At 46.6% G+C, this 23,446-nt stretch overlaps 1 protein-coding gene across 5 annotated transcripts in view; it reads right to left on the reverse strand.

The window, feature by feature from the left end:
- The window catches only part of THADA (THADA armadillo repeat containing), a 1,252,206-nt gene that overhangs the window by 1,120,434 nt on the left and 108,326 nt on the right, over positions 1–23,446 (reverse strand). For all 5 annotated transcript variants that reach the window (XM_063918333.1, XM_063918332.1, XM_063918334.1 and 2 more), the window contains exons 10-14: positions 17,158–17,375; positions 14,664–15,352; positions 13,993–14,147; positions 1,558–1,713; positions 894–1,016 (exon numbers count right to left, since the gene is read on the reverse strand). In XM_063918333.1, the coding sequence (XP_063774403.1) occupies positions 894–1,016; positions 1,558–1,713; positions 13,993–14,147; positions 14,664–15,352; positions 17,158–17,375 (1,341 nt within the window). The remainder of the gene's footprint in view (positions 1–893; positions 1,017–1,557; positions 1,714–13,992; positions 14,148–14,663; positions 15,353–17,157; positions 17,376–23,446) is intronic.

Below are 23,446 nucleotides of genomic sequence, written 5' to 3' on the forward strand. Positions count from 1 at the left end.
GATGAAAATCACTGGTGTACTAGGACATACAGTGCACAAACGTACAATACAAGCATAACTGACAACAGCTACGCTGTAATTAAAATAAAAAAATAATAATACAAAAAAAACTATCCTATGCAGTAATTTGAATATCATAATCTACAACAACACACCCAATGGGCCGGATGTAATGAAGTCTGTGTTGGCCGGAGGTGTGGTTTCCCGGCAGGACTATTTTTTAAAAATCGGCAATCATTTATAAAGGCATGGTTTTGCCTTGTACATAATTGCAGCTTTAAAACACATCTAAAGGGCCCTACACATTTGGCGATCCACCGCTGAGCTGCCCGACGGCGGATATGGGCGACCCAGCGGCAGAGGGAGGTGACGGGGGGAGTGAAGTTTCTTCACTCACCCTGTTACCCGGCTCCATAACAGTGCATGCTAATGCTAACGAGATTGTCCATATTGGCCTTCATTCATAAGCAACGGGGCACCAACGGTGAACGAGCGCCGGGCCGCGCATCGTTTATCGTTGCTGCCTACATACTGCACGATACCAACGAGTTCTCGTTCATTAATGAACGAGAACGTTCATATCGTGTAGTGTTATCTGCCAGTGTGTAAGGCCCTTAAACTCTGTCGGGAACCCGCACCTCCGGCCTACATGGATTTCATTACATCCGGCCCATTGTGTGTGTTGTTCTTGTAGATTATGATATTCAAATTATTCCCTCGGATAGTTTTTTTGGTTTGATTGTTTTTTATTATTATTAGAAAAAAATTTTTTATTACAACTGGACCAATGACTAAAACGTGAAAATAAACAGCAAGGAAGGATTGTAATACTATTATGTTAGCTTTCTTATTGTCAGCCATTTGCATGCAATAAAAGATAATAAAAGGCTTACTGTGTAATTGTTGAGGGCTGTACAAGGATCCGCTATATTGTCTGTATCTTCACGGCCTCTTAGATTCTTGCTCTGTTGGTGCTTAAATAGAACTTGGGAACTTTCCTGCACTCTGCAAAACAGCTAAAAGAAAAGGGATGCAGTCACCATACCAGCGTTCAGCATGCCGGCAGTCGGAATAGCAATGCCAGAATCTCCCGACACCGTTAAGAATACAGACGTCAGGATCCAAACATCGATCACAATGCCGGAACCAGGATCATGACTGTCAGCACCCAAACGTAAGTATGCCTTGGCTGGGAAGGTTACGGTTAGGCTGCGGAGGGTGGGGCAGTTAGGCTGTGGGGGAAGAAGGGGGGGAGGGGCATTAGGTATAAGCACCACCTGGGGAGGTTAGGGTCTGGCTGCGGGGAGGGAGGGTTCGGGGGGTAGGAGGTTAGGGTTAGCATACTTACTTAGTAGGTGTCGGGATGCCGCCGTCAGTATTCTGACTCCCGGCATCCCAACCCAAAGAAAATACTGTACATCGCTTCTGAACTTTCATACTTAAAGGGATAAATTTACAAAAAATAAAACTGTTTGACAAATCATTTTGATGATCACTGCCCAATCATGCATCACTAGCAACCGTCATGGCTGACTCGCATGCACTTGGAGAACGTACCTTCCTGATCAGGTAACACGATTGCTGCCTCACGGAGGGGGACTGACAGTTTAAATTGTACTTGAGAAAGAAATGAACCAAATTAATTTCATCCAGTGAAACCACTTCAGTGCTCCAATGGCTTTCGCAGAGGAGACCCAGTGCATCCATACGTATCTACACAAACAGAAAAGTAGCACCTAATTACAAATCACAGCCTTACAGTACAGTATATCTAAAACCTCTTGTGTTAAAATGAAAAAAGAACATATACTCTCTGTAAAGCGCTGCAGAATATGTATGTGCTATATAAATAACTGGTAATAATAAAATAATATACTAAGCAAAACAAGAAGTCTTGGGAGATTAAACAAGATTACAAATAGTAAAATAAGTCTCACTTTTGATTTGCAGGATCCTACATTCTACAAAGAACAAAGGGGTATACGTATTTACTAAACTGCATTTTTTGTATTTAAAATAGCAGATTGTTTCCCGCAGTATTTAAAAAAGGAAATAATATTAAATGCAAAATGAGCCTGGTTTTGCATTTAATATTATTGCCGTTTAAATACTGTAGGCAAAACTGCCGACAAATGGCTTTGAAAAGCCATCATTTATTTTTTATATCACTTCAAATTAACTTGCACACCGGTCAAATCAGAAAAAAACGTAAACCTACAGTATATAATAAAACAGAAAGTAAAAGTGCCCTGATCGCAGAAATGCATCATGTTCAGTGGATCAGTCTCTTACACTGTACAGTACCAACATAAAGATGACTTTTCTCAAGAGAATGCTGAACACTGAGCCAATGCAATGACTGACAGAAACCTATTACACTAGAAAGAACGACAATGTTAAACCCACGTGCTTCATGCGACAATGCTTTGGTTCATGGTAGTCCAATTAGCAGAGGTAACAAAAATTGAGGTGTAAATGAGGAGAGCTTGGCCAGCATTTTAGGGGTGTCAACAATAAAGTAAGATTGGAGAAGGAAAATGTTTCTTAGGAATGGTGACATAATTCTCCAAGCTACCTACTGTATATAAATTCTAAAAACGGCTCATAGTACAGTTGTGCACAGGAACTCATGTCAAGCTTTTTTCATGTCGACCTAGAGTCCCGGTCGACCTACTTACTGTCGACCAATAGTGGTCGACCTATACACTGTCGACCTAAATCTATTCTATCTAACATACCACACCCACATTAGACATCGACCGAGGTCCGAACACACTGCATTTTCTGAACAACCTTGATGAGATGTGAACGACATGGTGTATGAAGAACCCACTATACCGGAGGCCAATTCTATGTGATTCAGACTGACTGTTGGGCCCCGGTGCAGCATACACACAAACAATTATTGTGCCAACAATCCGATATTTGTCAGGTTGCCCTAACACTGTATAGTGTGTGCCTAGTATAACACCGCTATTCACAATATGTACCGGTAGGATTGATTTACTGCACTAAATCATTTGTTATTGGCATATGTATTTTAAATGGGGTTGTCAGCTATTGCACAACCCAACAAAAAGAAAACATACCACTCCATATACCCTATATGCCACAAGCCAGGTATCAGACAGCTGTGCTGCCCACTCATGCTCCTGTAGGGTCCCAAGTACAGTGTACTTGATTTGGGCTTTATGGATGGATAATGCCTCTGCCTTCAGATAACGGTGGGTTCCCGGGAGAGAAGGTATGTTATATTGAGGAGTGGTTGTCCAGCAAGTGTCTAAAGGTGGGTACACACTGGCCGATATATTGGCCGTTCTATTGAACGGAGGCCAGTGTGTACGGGCAATATGTCTGTGAACTCCGTCGTTTACAAACATATCACGTCGGCCCCGCAGCACAGCCAACGGCCAATATATCTACCGATATATTGGCACATCGCTGTGTGTGTACGGGCGACCAGCCGGCCGCCCGTACACATGCTGCTGCAGACGGTGGTGATTGACAGCTGAACTGGGCTGGCGTGTGTACATGCCCGCCCAGTTCATGACGTCAGTCCCGCAGGATCGAACAGTGTGTGTGCACAGCATACTGCCCAATCCATCCATAGACATATCTGCAGATATATCTATCAGTGTGTACCCACCTTTAGTAGCAATAAACATTACAAACATAAACAAGCGGAAATGGTTGTTGTTTTTTCCCCTCAGATCTTTTTTTAAATCATTACAGTTTTGTTGACAAAGGACTGAAAAATGATTATGCACTCTCCAACTGTACCTTTTTGGCAGGTACAGTACCTTTTTTTATGGTCTGTACTGATTTTTGACTCTCCAAATTTCCATTGAAAATATAGGAAAGGGAGCATTGCCACGCCCTCTTTACCCGTGGCCAAGCCAGTTTCCTCATTTGTACCGATTATTGTGTGTGAAATGTTGGAGGGTATGACGATGAAAGCTGGCTATGTACATTTTAAGCTGGTTGTTCAGGTTTGTGGTTTGTAAGAAAACAGGAACATCTCCTGTACGATATGTAGTTATGGGACGTTTTGAAGTACTGCAGTCTCCGGCTTAAAGAAGATGTACAGTAGAGGGTGTTTTGATTTCATATTTATGACCTTTTTACTTCTGCTCCCTGGACTGTCTTTCTTTAGAAGCACACAGTAAACACACGAAAAACAGAATTGTGCAGAAGAAAGTATGGAAAAAAGTAAGAAGAACCCAGTCCCACTCCGTGCTAGCGAGTACGTTTACTTCCCACACAGTATTTCATCATCTCAGTGCAAGTCTGGATGGTTTGTGTTAAGTTTATCTTCTTTTATTTAAGCCACAAGTATCTACAGACACGGACTGATAATATGCCATCTGGACAATGTTCTGCTGCAATACTGATCTAATAATCTGTCTTGTTCTATTTATTTCCTCCCTTCTCGTCACCCCAGCCGCTAGGGCCAGTAGGAGTTTCCACTACTCAATCAATAGCTAAAAATAGACATTAAGAAAAACAATAAAAGGCAAACCCACCACCTGCTCACCCATGTATCTTATCTGCATTGTGCTGATTAATTTGATAGGCGACACTTGTATATATATATCTGTGTGTGATTGAGTCTGTATACGAAGCATAATGGAACTTGGCGTGGAAAAAAGATACGGGCACTGCGTTGTAGCACTTTGTATACCGTTTCGGACTCAAATGCACATAGATATACAAGAGATGCACATCAATCAGCAGAGTCTCCTTGTGCACCCTAGTCACATCACATTGCGACTAGGACACATTTCCAGGTAAGAAGCCGCAAAAAGAATGTGCCCATCGCTAGCAGAGTCTCACAGGACCTGGCGTGCGGAGAGGGGATGTTTGGCACGTCTGCAGTATGAGGACTTGTATGTACATATGCATATATACAGACAGGCAGAACAAAATATGTTCTTTGCATAGTTTCGTAAAACAACACTTTTACATTTTACTGCCTGAAAAATAAAACATTACCTACATTAAAAGAATAAAGGGGATTAGTACGAAATCCTGCTGGACGGGATCCCGGCGATCTAAATACCGACACCGGAATCCCGACCAGCACAATCCCGACAGGGGTGGCGAGCGGAACGCAGCCCCTTGCGGGCTCATTGCGCTCGCCATGCTGCGGGCATGGTGCATCGCTACGCTCGGCACACTATTTTATTCTCCCTCTATGGGTGTCGTGGACACCCACGGAGGGAGAATATGTCGGGATTGTGCCGGTCGGGATTCCGGTGTCGGTATTTTGACTGCCGGGATTTCGTCCGGCGGGATCTTGACCGCATCCCAAATAAAGATATACTACCTTTATCAGTAGGCACTGTACAAAACAGCCGGGGACAAATCCCAAAGAGCCAGGTAGACAATGTGCCTACAATATTCCTGCTGGCACCATTCATGCCCCGCTGTACGGACCTTGACTGTTGTGGGTCTTGTCTCATGTGAGGCTACCTTTCACTCTTATTACAGTATTATTATTATTATTATTATTATTATTATTATTAGATAGATGGTTCTATACATGCAAAAGGATATCTAGGTATTTGAAGCAAAACATTTGATAAAAAATGTGCAAACTAATCTAAGTAGCAAGTCAGTATATAGGAACAGCTATATTACAAGACTATCTGTACAATCAGTCAGAGCTGACGCACTGCTGGCATGTAATGCTGATATTCCACTGTATTCGTACACCCATCTTACGCAGATATGGGAACATCTAAAATAGGTTGTGATATTTTTCAGGGGGTAAATAACCCACAATCTTGTACTTCATATAAATATTTAACATCGTATTTGCATTTAACAAAAGTACAGATGTGTCGTCAGAAATCTTTGACACAGTCACGCCAAACAGCCCCTCGTCACGCCAGGTTGCATGAGAATCTTCTAGCATCGAGTGTCTTTTTTGAAAATAATATATCTTAGTCGCAACGCAATGCGACTAGTACGCCACAGGAGACTGTGCTGATAATGTGATATAAGACACAATATTGGGGCAGATGTATTAACCTGGAGAAGGCATAAGGAAGTGATAAACCAGTGATAAGTGCAAGCACCAGCCAATCAGCTCCAGTATGTAAATTCACAGTTAGGCGCTGATTGGCTGGTGCGTTTATCACCTTGCACTCATTACTGCTTTATCACTTCCTTATGCCTTCTCCAGGCTTAATACATCTGCCCAATAGGGTGATATTCAATTCTTTCCGCCCCCTTCCACACCCGTTCTGTTTCTGATGACAGGCGTGATATCATCATTCCAGCTCGCTACCCCCGGAGTAGCAAGGCATCCTAACCCTTTGATCACTATGGGCACGGTATGCACGATAATGGGGATCACTTTAGGAAGGAGATTGGGCGTGATATATCATTTGAATACCTCCCAGTCTCTAAATCTGCATAGAAAGTGCTACAATGCAGCAGCCGCAGCTTTTTTCAAGTACAAATTCTATTCTGCACTGTATACAGACTCAGTCACACACAATATACAAGAGTCATATATCACATTAAACAGCACAGACTTCTTGTGTGCCCTACTCACATTGAGTGGCCACTAAGACACACTTTCGGCAAAAACAGACGCTTGGCGTTAGCAAAGTTGCACGGGACCTGTCAGCTCACTCATGCCAGGGATCTCCTGCTGGATGGTGTATTGAGGCTATACTGTATGTAGGAGGACACATCTCTACACTTGATCAAATGCCATCCATAGAGCCACCGGACCTGCCATAGCTTCTCACAACCACCCGGGTCACTTCTCACTTCCTCTGACTGAGGAAGCCGCCGATGCCGATAGGCGGAGAAACGCGTCTTTTATACTTGTGAAACCCGTGACCGCTGCGCAGCGAGACGGCTGCTGTGCTGGGAAGGAACCTGAGTCTCCGGATAAGGCTTTGGATAAAGGTATTTGGCACCAGAAGCCGGGAGCTTGGTAAAAAGAAACCCAGAAGTAATTGCGGTAAAGACGGGATTTTAACATGGCCATGTTTTAAATGTCTGCTGAGACATCATATTAACTCTGCTGCTTTGAGATCAACTCATATATGCATGCACATTTAATCAACTAAATCATTTAATTGTTGATATGGGTTGTGCACAAAATCAAAATTGATTCTACAAAAGAAAGTAAACAGCTGTCTAAATATCTACATTCCATATGAACTGTTGGAAGCAAAGAGTCTCAAATATACAACCTGATTCGAAACAAGTGATTCTTTTGCTACAAAAAGTATTAGTATAATATATACTCCTATCAGGAATGGAATAGAGACACTTTATATCTGAATCAGAGCTGGTATTCTTTGTATCAATGTACTAAATACTAAACTACTGCACTCAATATTCAAGTGAAACAGTGTGAGGTAATTGATTACAGCTGGAGGCTCTGTGCAGCAGGGGAGTATTAAGTGGTATAGGGAACAGAGTTTTATGGTATGATTGTTTATTGATTAGGCCAGTATTTTAAATACCAATATTATAAATGCATGCAAATTAGCCCTAGAGATGAGAATGGTTAATGAAAGTTTAATGATAACAGAATAAATTAAATAAATTTGTACTTTTAATAAGAAATCTGGTAGCGCTGTCTGTATTTGTGTTTTTTTTCTGTGGTAACTGTTTTTTGCAGGGGTTGGAGAGGTCCCCCAGCTCTGCAGTGAGCTGCATCAGATTTCTATTTTTATTTTTTGGGACACACACGTTTATTACAATTGAATTTAACTATCTTGTTAGCGCCAGGGGACTACTTGATTGTAGGTGTTTGTTTCTGAGGCACCACAATAGGTTGCTTCAAATGAAACGCTGATACCACCTTAGGGAGAAATTGGGGACGAGTCCTCAATTCTGCCCTGTCCATATGGAAGATCAGATAAGGGCTTTTACATGACAAGGCCGCCAATTCTGACACACGCCTAGCCGAAGCTAAGGCCAATAGCATGACCACTTTCCACGTGAGATATTTTAGCTCCACGGTCTTAAGTGGCTCAAACCAGTGGGATTTCAGGAAATCCAACACAATGTTAAGATCCAAATGTGCCACTGGAGGCACAAAAGGGGGCTGAATATGCAGCACTCTCTTAACAAACGTCTGAACTTCAGGCAGTGAAGCCCGTTCTTTTTGAAAGAAAATAGATAGGGCCGAAATCTGGACCTTTATGGACCCCAATTTTAGGTCCATAGTCACTCCTGACTGTAGGAAGTGCAGAAATCGCCCCAGCTGGAATTCCTCTGTTGGGGCCTTCCTGGCCTCACACCAAGCAACATATTTCCGCCATATGCGGTGATAATGTTTTGCTGTCACATCCTTCCTAGCTTTTATCAGCGTAGGAATCACTTCATCTGGAATGCCCTTTTCCGTTAGGATCCGGCGTTCAACCGCCATGCCGTCAAACGCAGCCGCGGTAAGTCTTGGAACAGACAGGGCCCCTGCTGTAACAGGTCCTGTCTGAGAGGCAGAGGCCATGGGTCCTCTGAGATCATTTCTTGTAGTTCTGGATACCAAGTTCTTCTTGACCAATCCGGAACTATGAGTATAGTTCTTACTCCTCTCTTTCTTACTATCCTCAGTACTTTGGGTATGAGAGAAAGAGGAGGAAACACATAAACCGACTGGTACACCCACGGTGTCACTAGCGCGTCCACAGCTATCGCCTGAGGGTCCCTTGACCTGGCGCAATATTTTTTTAGCTTTTTGTTGAGGCGGGACGCCATCATGTCCACCTGTGGCCGTTCCCAACGGATTACAATCTGCGTGAAGACTTCTGGATGAAGTCCCCACTCTCCCGGGTGGAGGTCGTGCCTGCTGAGGAAATCTGCTTCCCAGTTGTCCACTCCCGGAATGAACACTGCTGACAGTGCTAGCACGTGATTCTCCGCCCATCGAAGAATCCTTGTGGCTTCTGCCATCGCCATCCTGCTTCTTGTGCCGCCCTGGCGGTTTACATGGGCGACCGCCGTGATGTTGTCTGATTGAATCAGCACTGGTTGGTTTTGAAGCAGGGGCTCTGCTTGACTCAGGGCGTTGAAAATGGCCCTTAGTTCCAGTATATTTATGTGTAGTGAAGTCTCCTGACTTGACCACTGTCCTTGGAAGTTTCTTCCCTGAGTGACTGCCCCCCATCCTCGGAGGCTTGCATCCGTGGTCACCAGGACCCAGTCCTGTATGCCGAATCTGCGGCCCTCGAGAAGATGAGCACTCTGCAGCCACCACAGCAGAGACACCCTGGCCCTCGGGGACAGGGTGATCAACCGATGCATCTGAAGATGCGATCCGGACCACTTGTCCAACAGATCCCACTGAAAGATCCTTGCATGGAACCTGCCAAAGGGAATTGCTTCGTAAGAAGCCACCATCTTTCCCAGGACTCGCGTGCAGTGATGCACCGACACCTGTTTTGGTTTCAGGAGGTCCCTGACCAGAGATGACAATTCCTGGGCCTTCTCCACCAGGAGAAACACCTTCTTCTGTTCTGTGTCCAGAATCATGCCCAGGAAAAGCAGACGCGTCGCAGGAATCAGCTGCGACTTTGGGATATTCAGAATCCAGCCGTGCTGTTGCAACACTTCCCGAGAGAGTGTTACGCTGACTAACAACTGCTCTCCGGACCTCGCCTTTATAAGGAGATCGTCCAAGTACGGGATAATTATTACTCCCTTCTTCCGAAGGAGTATCATCATTTCGGCCATTACCTTGGTAAATACTCTCGGTGCCGTGGACAGACCAAACGGCAACGTCTGGAATTGGTAATGACAATCCTGTACCACAAACCTGAGGTACTCCTGGTGAGGTGGGTAAATGGGGACATGCAAGTAAGCATCCTTGATGTCCAGCGACACCATAAAGTCCCCCTCTTCCAGGCTTGCAATAACCGCTCTGAGCGATTCCATTTTGAACTTGAATTTCTTCAGATAAATGTTCAGGGATTTTAAATTCAGAATGGGTCTCACCGAACCGTCTGGTTTCGGTACCACAAACATTGTGGAATAGTAACCCCGTCCCTGTTGAAGGAGGGGAACCTTGATTATCACCTGCTGGAGGTACAGCTTGTGAATTGCCGCCCGTACTACCTCCCTTTCCCTGGGAGCAGCTGGCAAGGCTGATTTGAGGTAACGGCGAGGGGGAGTCGCCTCGAACTCCAGCTTGTATCCCTGAGATACAATTTGTACCGCCCAGAGATCCACCTGTGAGCGAACCCACTGGCTGCTGAAGTTTTGGAGACGCGCCCCCATCGCACCTGGCTCCGCCTGTGGAGCCCCAGCGTCATGCGGTGGACTTAGTGGAAGCGGGGGAGGATTTTTGTTCCTGGGAACTGGCTGCCTGGTGCAGCTTCTTTCCTCTACCCCTGCCTCTGGGCAGAAAGGATGCGCCTCTGACCCGCTTGCCTTTCTGAGGCCGAAAGGACTGTACATGATAATACGGTGCTTTCTTAGGCTGTGAGGGTACCTGAGGTAAAAAAGTTGACTTCCCAGCTGTCGCTGTGGATACGAGGTCCGAGAGACCGTCCCCAAACAATTCCTCACTCTTATAAGGCAAAACCTCCATGTGTTTTTTAGAATCAGCATCACCTGTCCACTGCCGAGTCCATAATACTCTCCTGGCAGAAATGGACATTGCATTAATTCTAGATGCCAGTAGGCAAATGTCCCTCTGTGCATCCCGCATATATAAGACGACGTCTTTTATATGTTCTATGGTTAGCAAAATAGTATCCCTGTCGAGGGAATCAATGTTGTCTGACAGGGTATCAGCCCATGCTGCTGCAGCACTACACATCCATGCTGAAGCAATAGCAGGTCTCAGTATAGTACCCGAGTGTGTATACACAGACTTCAGGATAGCTTCCTGCTTTCTATCCGCAGGCTCCGTTAAGGCGGCCGTATCCTGAGACGGCAGTGCCACCTTTTTTGATAAGCGTGTGAGCGCCTTGTCCACCCTAGGGGATGTTTCCCAACGTAACCTGTCCGTTGGCGGGAAAGGGTACGCCATCAGTAACCTCTTAGAAATCACTAGTTTCTTATCGGGGGAACTCCACGCTTCTTCACACAATTAATTTAACTCATCAGATGGGGGAAAAGTCACTGGCTGCTTTTTCTCCCCAAACATAATACCCTTCTTGGTAGTAACCGGGTTAACATCAGAAATGTGCAATACATTTTTCATTGCAGTAATCATGCATCGGATGGCCTTTGTAGACTGTACATTTGTCTCATCCTCATCTACACTGGAGTCAGACTCCGTGTCGACATCTGTGTCTACCATCTGAGCTAGCGGGCGTTTATGAGCCCCTGATGGCCTCTGAGACGCCTGGGCAGGCGCGGGCTGAGATCCCGGCTGTCCCAAGGCTGCTGCGTCATCGAACCTTTTATGTAAGGAGTTGACACTGTCGGTTAAGACCTTCCACATATCCATCCAATCCGGTGTCGGCCCTGTCGGGGGCGACACCACACTTATCTGCCCCTGCTCTGCCTCCACGTAACCCTCCTCATCAAACATGTCGACACAGCCATACCAACACACCGCACACACACAGGGAATGCTCTGACTGAGGACAGGACCCCACAAAGTCCGTTGGGGAGACAGAGAGAGAGTATGCCAGCACACACCACAGCGCTATATAACACAGGGATTTTCACTATAATGAGTGATTTTTCCCAATAGCTGCTTATTATCTATTTGCGCCTAAATTTATGTGTCCCCCCTCTCTTTTTTACCCTTCTTGTACAGGATACTGCAGGGGAGAGCCTGGGGAGCGTCCTTCCAGCGGAGCTGTGAAGAAAAAATGGCGCTGGTGTGCTGAGGAAGAAGGCCCCGCCCCCTCAGCGGCGGGCTTCTCCCACGTTTTGTATAACTTAATGGCGGGAGTTTTTACACATATACAGTTTTCCAGACTGTATTATGTGTATTTAGTGCCAAAAGGTAATCTTATTGCTGCCCAGGGCGCGCGCCCCCCCCCCAGCGCCCTGCACCCAACAGTGACCGGAGTGTGTGGTGTGCTGTGGGAGCAATGGCGCACAGCTGCGGTGCTGTGCGCTACCTTAATGAAGACAGGAGTCTTCAGCCGCCGTTTTCGTCGTTCTCTTCTGTCTTCTGGCTCTGCAAGGGGGACGGCGGCGCGGCTCCGGGAACGGACGATCGAGGTCAGGCCCTGTGTTCGAACCCTCTGGAGCTAATGGTGTCCAGTAGCCTAAGAAGCACAAGCTAGCTGCAAGCAGGTAGGTTTGCTTCTCTACCCTCAGTCCCACGTAGCAGTGAGTCTGTTGCCAGCAGATCTCACTGAAAATAAAAAACCTAACAAATACTTTCTTTCTAGCAAGCTCAGTAGAGCCCACTAGGAGCACCCAGCTCTGGCCGGGCACAGATTCTAACTGAGGTCTGGAGGAGGGGTATAGAGGGAGGAGCCAGTGCACACCAGATAGTACCTAATCTTTCTTTTAGAGTGCCCAGTCTCCTGCGGAGCCCGTCTATTCCCCATGGTCCTTACGGAGTTCCCAGCATCCACTAGGACGTCAGAGAAAAGTACATGCAATATTTCCAAGTGATGGACCTTTTAATACTTGTACAGCTATACCTTAGTATTCATGATGAGATTACGTTATACTGTCTAATCACTATAGAGCTTGTATAATCAGTTATCAGAATCTCTCCTCTACTACTTTCCATCTAACCAGTCAGGGGAAGGTGTTGGGGTATAACTGCAGCTGGCACAGTGGTTTCGCACATGTATGCATGGAACGCTGGGAGTGATTGCTGGCTTCTTAAAACGGAGCCCCAGAGTCGTCTCTCAGAGTTCTCCCACTGACACCAGGACAATGCTCTCCCTCAGCATTACCACCAGGGAAGACTCATTACATTGAAAAGACACCCATACAACAGAGGGAAGAAAAGTGATAGAAAACTACACACAGAGAGCTCTAGTTAGAGTAATGATAGGTACACACGATGCGATATATCATTCGTTTTATTGATGAAGGATATATTGCGAGTACAACGGGGAGTGTGTACGATGTCATTCAGAGACATATCACATCGGCACTGCAGCACAGCCAATGCCAGTATATATTGGTATATCTAGCTGTGTGTACGGTTGACCCGCCAACCGCGCAATAGGTTAGCAGCAGCCACAGAATATGACATCACAAAGAGGGAGGGCATATTCAAATGACTCTGCTGCTAGACATGTCGGGCCGCGGATTGGTGAGCAAGCACAAGATCGTTTGTGCATACAACTTTCCAATCGTTACATTGGTCAGCGGATCATCGCCCAGGAGTGTACCCAGCCTAAAGGGCAAACCCAACAAAAGGGTGTTAATCTACACCAGGAAAAACAGCACTGCAATACAAGGAAGAAAATGCATTTTATTGCCTGTAGGAAAACACTGCCACTGGGGATGATTCAGAGGTGCAGGCTGGTTGCAGCAGCTATGCCAATATATGCTAATGCCACAGAAGGCGTCTGAGGGCACAGGATGGGTACTGTTGGCATTGCAGATCCGAGTGCTGCATCTGAAGACATCTGAATGGCTGTTTCATCTCAGAATGGCTGTCTCATCTCCGTAGCAGAAGCCAATAAATCTGTGTCGGAAACCGGCCCCGCTGCCGACCCATCCTCGCCCCCAAACTATCGGGTCTGCGTTTAACTCGGAATCAGGACGGCTTTTTCCCACAGCACACAGATACTGAGCAGCTCTATTTACCACATACTGTTTAAAGTTGAGCTAGAGTGCACTATCACTTCAAAGCTGTCACTCTAAGGTGCCGACAGCTGTGGGGACTGCGGGGGTATTCAAATTCTATTTCTACTTATAACCACGGCTTTTCTTGCACTTAAGATTAGGCGTGATCACATGGCTAGTATAACCAACAAAACACCTGAATTGTAATCATCTCCTACTTGAAAGTATTAATGACTTTGAAGCTGTAGAAATGAATGCTGGGTTAGGGATAACATATTATATTGGCTCAGCTTCCCATACCTGATCGTGTCTGTGAACAAGGCCTTGACGTATTAAACCTGTGGAGACTTTTCCACTCCATGCATAATTTTCGGTAAATCTGAGGTGTCCATGAGCACGGGCTGTCCTCAAACACGCCATAAGGGCCCCAAGAGCACCACGGTTATTGCCAGACCCTATGGAATTTAAACAAATAAAAGAATGAATGACAAAGATTATGGAATTTTGTACTGTATGGAACACTGGATTGGTAAAAGGCATTTACACTTTGGAACAATTCCCCCTCCCCTTTACTAATGTTGGACTGATGGAAGAGTAGACAGCTTTGCGCAATGAACAAGAGATTTAAATATGCAGGAATTGGAAAGAAGAAGCAAATGTACCAACTGACTGGACAACAGCCAGTCATCTGATTGGACAACAGCCAGTCATCTGATTGGACAACAGCCAGTCATATAATGAAGTATCACATTCAATCCTCATCACCCATCTCAAGTTGACTCTAGTTCAGCCTTTATATTAGGGTATTTGTCACAAAGTGGACACTAGCTTTGAACAATTCAGTGTTAAAACATCTACAGCTCCAAGTACCATTTCTTCCTAAACAGTAATATACATACACATTTAATTTACACTCAATATGAATTTAGGTTTAAGATTTGCTTTCAAATGAATACATAAATCCAACTTACCACGATTTGTGAAGGCAGAAGACTGCAGGCTTTCAATCATGTAGTTTAAACTGTCAGGGTTGCACTTGAGCAACTTAGGCAGGTAATAATCAATGATGTAAGTGGTCTGAGTAACATGTTCTTCACAGAGACGTAGGATAAGAGGGGAGACCCAGACTTGGTGCCATCGCTCAACCCAACAACTTTCTTTAGTTGACAGAAGTTGTTGTTTGTGGTTTACGAACATGGCTTCCAAGAGGTTGCCTGCATAGGGAGCAAAGGACTGATCTGACATGACATCTAGGATTTGTGCTGGGATTGTCCGATCTACTGACAGTATCTGTTCAGTTCCCACACATTCTACAAGGCAGGCCAGAGACGTGTACTTTCCCTTTGAGTGCCATTCCAAATCCAGCAATTTCTGAGTAAGCTCTGACAGAAATGTGTCCACTTCTCCGTCCGGCATGACCACAGCTCCTTGATGTATCTGGAGGATGTTTTTGAAGATGAGTTTGGTTTGATGTCGGACGGCGTCCAATGGGTGTTCCCAGTGTACGTATACATATTCTAGAAGATTGGACAGGGAGCTTGAGCCACCGTTAAGATAGTCTTTCAGATCTCTTGAGCACGAGCCCAGAAGATCTATGGCCGAAAGTGTCCACAGGGCTAGAATCCTAGACAGAAACAAGGCTGTGCTTGACTCTCTCAGGCTAAAACACAAAACACACCAAAATGAATATAGATTTTATGATGCGTGAACACAAAAAGCCAATATCTTGTTTGAAGTAATACATGAATCTGACCTGCAGGTCTACAAGGAAAATAATGACTTGAGTAAAAGAAAGAATCTGGCTGTTCTTTCTCACACACAACAAGTGATACTTCTGTCCTCATCACTTTCTGAGTAATGTTTGAAATAAGCCAGCTGTGAAAATATGATGAAAAGCATTTATCTGTTTATGTGCCAAACCTATCTCCCCCCTTCCTTTTCAGTATTTAGTTGCTACCCCAATGTAGCAGTCTGCTGGGTATACCTTCCCTGTAACCAGAGCAGTCACTGGACCAAGCCATCTTGGAGAAGATAGGCTGCAATCCTGGAGGAACGGAGGAATACAATCTTCTGAAGATAGGGTGCCCCCAATTAAATGTATGGGATTCTAGCACACAGATCCTACACTCATTAATCATGGGAGCTGAAAGAGTCAACCCAACTATAGAGCAATGGTCTACAGACTGTTACATTCCTTTCCATGGAAAACATCAGCGTTGTAATGTGCACATTGAAAACTAGCTAATGCCACTACAGTACATGTACTATTTTATGAAAGAACACTGGAAAGAAGTTGTCCTTCTATAAAACAGGTATGTTACAATAGTATTATTATGCTTAACTGCTAAATATGGACATTCATTCAGAGAAGGCACATTTGTTGCACACAAAGGGGTACATTTATTAAAGCTTCTAAAACAGAGAATTTGTGATGTTGCCCGAAGCAACCAATTAGCTGATGTCTATCATTTTCTATTGCCTTTTAGGAGAAGATAGACAGCATCTGATTGGTTGCTATGGGCAACATCACAAATTCTCTATTTTAGAAGCTTTAGTAAATTTACCCCAATGGGTTGGAATCAGTCACACGCTTCTGTGGCCATGGCACTATATTGGCCAAACCAATCTGTGCGTCTGAAAATGCAAACCTTTCCAACTCACTATTCTTAAGTCCACAGATGCAACAATCATCAGCACTTTCAGTGCTTATACCAGCCCCATGCTACTCTACATGCAAGAGATTAGTCAGAAACAGACGTTCAACTCTAGCCTTAATGCCTGGCGTGAGTCAGCAGCCAGGTCCCGTGCATCATCTGGAGTACTTTTTTGCCGCAAATGCATCTTAGTCGCAATGTAATGCTATTAAGATGCACGAGGAGAATGTGTTGGCTAATTTGATATATGAAGCTTGTATATTGTGTGTGAGTCTGTACACTGAACAGAACAGAACTTGTATTGGAAAAAAACTGCAGCTTCTACATTGTAGCACTTCATGTACAGATTCAGAGACTCAGTCGCACACAGATATATAAGTGTCATATCAGCACAGTCTCATTGTGTGTCTTAGTTGCATTTCGTTGTGACTAAGACACATTTAAAAAAATGTGACACCAAACACTAGAGGATTCTCACGCAACCACACAAGAAGGGCTGTTTGGCGGCAGTAAACATGTATGAAGACACATCTATCAGAAATAGCCTTCTCTGTATGCCTCGATACTCACCGCCCATCCCATAAATGCTTGCCTCTGGCTATATAGGGTAGAAGACACTATACACTTACTTGTCCCGTTGGTTTGGACCCAATAAAAACGAACATCCACAGGGTTCTCAGTTTGGCCCAATGTTGCAGACCTCTAAGTTATTTTTAACAAAGGACACACTCTGTTCTTCAATAAGCCAAGGACCATTTATAAGGAGGAAAAAAATGCAGTACAAAGTTCTTCTTGCAAATGTCTTCCTTACCGTGAACTAAGAGACAGCAGAACTTTAAGCAGGTTAAGAAGAAGGTTCTCCCCTCCCTGGCCTAGATTTCCTCCTTTCCACTCCAGCATAGCCAGGACTCCCTGGCACAGAAAGATCAGTGCATTGTCTGGCAGATCCATACAGAGAGAACCACAGCACTCAATAAACCAATCAGGTGCATCCACAGGGTCCAGAGATTGCATGATCAGGTCACTCACCTGTAAATAAGCGTATCCTCAAAATAATATAACAGGGACAGCTAAACATCTTCCACACAACAGTGATATTACTACAGCCTAGCAGGTAGCCGTGAAAACATAGTACACACTGAATAAATGAATATAATATACAGAAAAACAAGATTTATGGTTAGAACTTACAGTTGTTAAATCTCTTTCTGCGAGGTACCCTGGGCTCCACAAGGAATAACATTGGGGTGTAGAGTAGGATCTTGATCCGAGGCACCAACAGGCTCAAAGCTTTAGACTGTTCCCAAGATGCACAGCGCCGCCTTATCTATAACCCCGCCTCCATGCCAGTGAGCTCAGTTTAGTTAACCAGCCCAATGCAGTAGCAGGTACCAGAGACGACAACCGCATATAGCCAATTACACCACACACTCACCGCAGGAGAGGGTGTCAGCGGCTATGCCAATACCAACCCCAAAAAGCTAAATGCGTCAGGGTGGTATTGGTTCTTACCATAAATCTCGTTTTCTGCTGCGGGGTACACTGGGCTCCAAAAGGAATAACATCGGGGCTGTCCTAAAGCAGTTCCTTATGGGAGGGGACGCACTGTAGCGGGCACAAGAACCCGGCGTCCAAAGGAAGCATCCTGGGAAGCGGCAGTATCAAAGGCATAGAACCTAATAAACGTGTTCCCCGAGGACCACGTAGCCGCCTTGCACAATTGTTCAAGGGTCGCACCACGGTGGGCTGCCCAAGAAGGTCCAACCGACCGAGTAGAATGGGCTTTGATGGTAGCAGGAACCGGACGACCGGCCTGTACATAAGCATGTGCAATCACCATTCTAATCCATCTGGCCAATGTCTGCTTAGAAGCAGGCCAGGCACGTTTGTGAAAACCAAACAACACAAAAAGAGAATCGGATTTCCTAACAGAGGACGTTCTCTTCACATAGATACGGAGAGCCCGTACCACATCCAAAGACCGCTCTTTGGAAGACAACTCAGGAGAATTAAAGGCCGGAACCACAATCTCCTGGTTAAGGTGGAAAGAAGACACCACCTTGGGTAAATAACCTGGGCGTGTCCGAAGAACCGCCCGGTCACGGTGAGAAATCAAATAGGGGTACTTATAGGATAAGGCACCCAAGTCCGAGACCCTTCTAGCTGAAGCAATAGCCAGCAAAAACAACACCTTAAAAAAAAGCCACTTAAGGTCAGCAGAGGTAAGAGGCTCAAACAGAGACTCTTGTAAAGCCTCCAAAACCATCGACAGATCCCAAGGGGCCACAGGTGGCACATAAGGAGGCTGAATCCTCAGCACACCCTGAGTGAAAGTATGGACATCAGGTAGGGTAGCGATCTTTCTCTGAAACCAAACCGGCAAGGCCGAGATGTGAACCTTGAGGGAGGCCAGACGCAGGCCTAAATCCAGGCCTTGTTGTAGAAAGGCCAATAATTTGGCCGTACTAAACTTGAAAACGTCATGATTGTGAGATGCACACCAAGTAAAGTAAGCATTCCAGACCCTATGCTATACCCGAGCAGAAGCTGGCTTACGGGCCTTCAACATAGTTTGAACGACTGCCTCAGAAAAACCCTTGGCCCTCAGGACGGAAGCTTCAAGAGCCATGCCATCAAAGCCAGACGGGCCAAATCCTGGTAAACACAAGGGCCCTGAACGAGGAGGTCTGGTCGTTGTGGAAGTAGAAGGGAACGATCCAACGAGAGGCCCTGTAGATCGGAGAACCAGTGCCGCCTGGGCCACGCTGGAGCGACTAGAAGTAGGTTTCCTCCTTCTTGCTTGAACTTACGTATTACTCTGGGCAGGAGGGACACCCGGAGGGTACACATACGGCAGCCAAACGTTCCACGGGATAGAGCATCCACGAACGCTGCTTGAGGATCCCTTGTCCGTGCTCCGAAGACCAGAACCTTGTGATTGTGTCGAGACGCCATCAGGTCCACATCTGGGAGACCCCACTTGTGCACGAGAAGTTGAAACACCTCCGGATGTAGGCTCCACTCTCCGCCGTGCACGTCCCGACGACTGAGATAGTCCGCCTCCCAGTTCAGAACGCCCGGAATGAACACTGCTGATATGGCCGGCAGATAGCGTTCTGCCCACTGAAGAATCCTTGATACTTCCCTCATTGCCATGCGGCTTCGAGTGCCACCCTGATGACTGATGTACGCCATCATGGTGGCGTTGTCCGATTGTACTTGAACAGGTCTGTTCTGTATCAGATGCTGGGCCATTGTCAAGGAATTGAACACTGCCCGCAGTTCCAGAATGTTTATCGGGAGTAAAGACTCCTCCTCAGTCCACCGAAACTGGAGAGAGTGTTGTTCCAACACCGCGCCCCAACCTCTCAAACTGGCATCCGTTGTCAGCAGGACCCAGTTGGATATCCAGAAGGGACGGCCCTTGCTCAATCGTTGGTCCTGAAGACACCAACCCAGGGATAGACGGACCTCCGGAGATAGGGAGATCATGTGAGATCTGATCCGGTGAGGCAGGCCGTCCCACTTGGACAGAATCAACTTCTGCAGAGAGCGAGAATGGAATTGAGCATACTCCACCATGTCGAAAGCCGACACCATGAGACCTAGCACTTGCATCGTCGAATGGTTCGACACTTGCGGACGGGATAGGAAGCATCGGATCTTGTCCTGAAGCTTCAGGACTTTCTCCTGAGACAGGAACAACCTCTGGTTGTGGGTGGCCAATAACGCTCCCAGGTGTACCATGCTCCAAGCCGGAACCAGGGAGGATTTCTTCCAGTTGATCACCATCCGTGGGCTTGCATGCACTGGATTGTCAAATCGAGATGACACAGGAGAAGTTCTGGGGAACTCGCCAGGATCAACATATCGTCTAGGTATGGTAGTATCCTGACCCCTTGACAGCGTAGCGTGGCCATGATGACCGCCATAACCTTGGTGAAGACCCGCGGAGCCATTGTCAAACCAAAAGGTAACGCCCAAAATTGGTAATGAAGGTTGCCCACTGCAAACCGCGGGTACTGCTGATGAGATACAGCAATAGGAATATGTAGGTAGGCATCCTGTATATCCAGGGAGACCATATAGTCCCCAGGCTCCATGGCCTGAACAATAGAGCACAGCGTTTCCATATGGAACTTGGAAATTTGCACATGCTTGTTCAAGGACTTCAGATTGAGAATGGGCCGTGAGGACCCGTTCGGTTTCGGGACTAGAAACAGCGGTGAATAGAACCCCTTGCCCCTCTGAGTCAGAGGCACCTGTACCACCACTCCTGTGAACAGGAGGGAATGTACCACCGAGTGCAACGTGTTTGCTTTTGCCGGATCCAGAGGCACATCTGTTAGGCAAAATCGATGAGGGGGGCGATTCTTGAAGGGTATGACGTAACCTCGAGCAACGACTTCCCTCACCCAGGTATCCGAAGTGGTCTTCAACCATTCCTGGGTAAAACCTAGAGGGAGGCCCATCCCGTCATGCGGTCGGCTTAACAGTTTTTGAAGCTGGCTGACGGGCGGCCCAAGCGCGCTTCGGTCTGGGCTTGCCAGGCCTGGAAGTACGGGCTTGCTTTGGGTACGCCAGACCTTTTGCTTTACCTGGAATACGAAAGGGCCGAGGGAAAGTACTTTTAGCCTTCTGTGCTGAAGGAGCCGCACTAGGTAGGCAAGCTGTTTTAGCAGTAGCCAGATCAGCCACAATCTTATTGAGGTCTTCTCCAAAGAGAATGTCTCCCTTGAAAGGAAGTACCTCCAGGGTCTTTCTGGAGTCGAAATCCACCGACCAGGATCTCAACCAAAGGATACGTCTGGTCAAAATGGACGCAGTAGCAGCCTTGGCCGCGAGCACCCCGGCATCGGAGGCCGCCTCCTTAAGGTACACAGAAGCCGTGGCAATATATGAGAGACACTGTCGAGCATGCTCAGATGCATCAGAAGGCAGTTCTGCCTCGAGTTCCTGAGCCCACGCTTCAACAGCCCAAGTCGCTGCAATAGTTGGCCTTTGTACAGCCCCAGAAAGGGTATAAATCGCTTTTAAACAGCCCTCCACCCGACGATCCGTCAGTTCCTTCAGAGAGGTGACGGTAGTTACTGGCAGGGCAGAGAAAACAACCATACGCGCCACATAAGAAACTACAGGCGGAGGGGTTTCCCAATTTTTACATACCTCCACAGAGAGATGATAGCAAGCCTTTTATTCGATGTAAACTTTGTCCCTGGATTTTCCCAGCATTCCTGACGTATGTCAATCAAGTGTTTAGAGTAGGGTAGAACCTGCTTAACCACCTTCTTACGCTTAAACCTATCAGGTTTCTTGGAGACAGTCTCAGGCTCAGAATCATCAGCCACCTGAAGAATGAGCCGTATCACCTCAATCAAATCCGAGACATCCACGGACAATCTCCCCTCCCCATCTAAAACATCAGCGTCAGTGTCCGAGGGGTCAGTATAAGCACTGTCCTCCTTGGAGGACGTGTCAGTTAAGGCCGCGGATCGGGAGGAGGTAATGGCCCTTTTATAAGACGACTTAGTCTTATGCGGGCAAGAGTGACCCTTAGATTTGGACATGGATCGGTTCAAATGCTGTAACTGAGTGGAAAGCTGATCCGCCCATGGCGGGTTCACAGCGGGGACCATAATCTGTGGTAGCGGCACAGGTGTGTCCCACAGGGGGCGTCAATTTAGTTACAAGCGTGTTTAACAATGTGGAAAATGTAGCCCAAGGTGGTTCTTGTGATGCCCCCAGTGCTACCGACCCACTGGGGGGCAAGGAAACCCCTGAACCTGAACTCTCAGCTGCTAAATTATCCTCCATTCCGTCAGTGGCCTCACAACCACGCAGTGTGGGAGAGGCCCCAACGTTGTTGCCACGTGTAGCAGACATAACAATGCGCACAGTATTGGGCAACCCAGTACAAACATTTTTTTTTGTAGCAGCACTATACCTAGTAAGAACTCTCAGAGAAACAGCCGAAGCTGGCACAGACCGAGGGTTCAATAGGAATAGAACATATGGTGACTATAATTCACAAGTAAAAAATACTCCAGTAGCATATCTTGTGAAACAATCCTATATTATCATCAGAGAAAACCTGAAACACTTGGCCCCCACAGGTATAGTAATATAGGAATAGCACGCTGAGTGAAATACCCTGCAATAAGGCAACCACGCAGCAGCTACATGCACACACACGTATATAGTCACAAACGTACCGTGCAGAAATGATGTACCATAAACTGCACTGTACTAGCAATACAAAGTAATACTCAGTATGGCTATATGTGATAACAATAGATATAACAAACGCAGTAGGCACTGGATGTATATCACAGGGTGTTTGTACCACACAACCCTGACAGTATGCACTCTTTCTTAACTAACACAGTCGCAGTGACAGGTAGAATACTCAAGTGTCCTGTAGGAAGCACAGCACTGGCAGTCAGGCGGTTCCATAGAGGAGGATTTGCCCCAGCAATGCCAGGAACAGCAAGGCTCTGTTTGTAATGGCTGCTGACCGGGAGTGAGGGAGAAGGAAGCAGCTCCAGGGCGGGAACATTGCTGAAATGGCGCCCTGGGGCCGGGGCCTCAGGTCCGGCCTGCTCCCCCTGCTGGCATCCCCACCGGGCGTGCGGGCAGTAAAGAAAGCGGAGGGGTAATGGTACAACATCCCCCCTGACCTGTGCCCATACAGAATCACCCTGGTGGCTAGTGGAACATCAGCCCAGTAATCTGTGTCCACGCCAGCGCGTGCGTCCCGCCTCCTACGGCCGCGCGGGATCGCGGTGCAAAGTGCGGCACAGAAGCCCCTTACCTCCCTCTTGTCAGTGGCCCCGCGATCCGGGAGACAGCGGCGTGTGTGTGTGACTCACGGGCAGAGTGAGGAAGAAGCCGGCGCCACCGCTGTAGTGACCCGGCAACCGCGGCGCGGGAGTATACAGCGCCGCTGGGGGTGATGGAGCTGCAGCAGAGACGTCTATCAGACACAGCCTGCTGCAGCCCTTGTAAAAGCCTCTTCTTTTCTTTAAAGTTAAAGCTAAGAATAGGCTGCCTGAAGCAGCACCCTGTGCAGGCACCAACTACAAACTGAGCTCACTGGCATG

Source organism: Pseudophryne corroboree, chromosome 4, assembly GCF_028390025.1.
Source record: "Pseudophryne corroboree isolate aPseCor3 chromosome 4, aPseCor3.hap2, whole genome shotgun sequence".
Lineage (NCBI taxonomy): Eukaryota > Metazoa > Chordata > Amphibia > Anura > Myobatrachidae > Pseudophryne > Pseudophryne corroboree.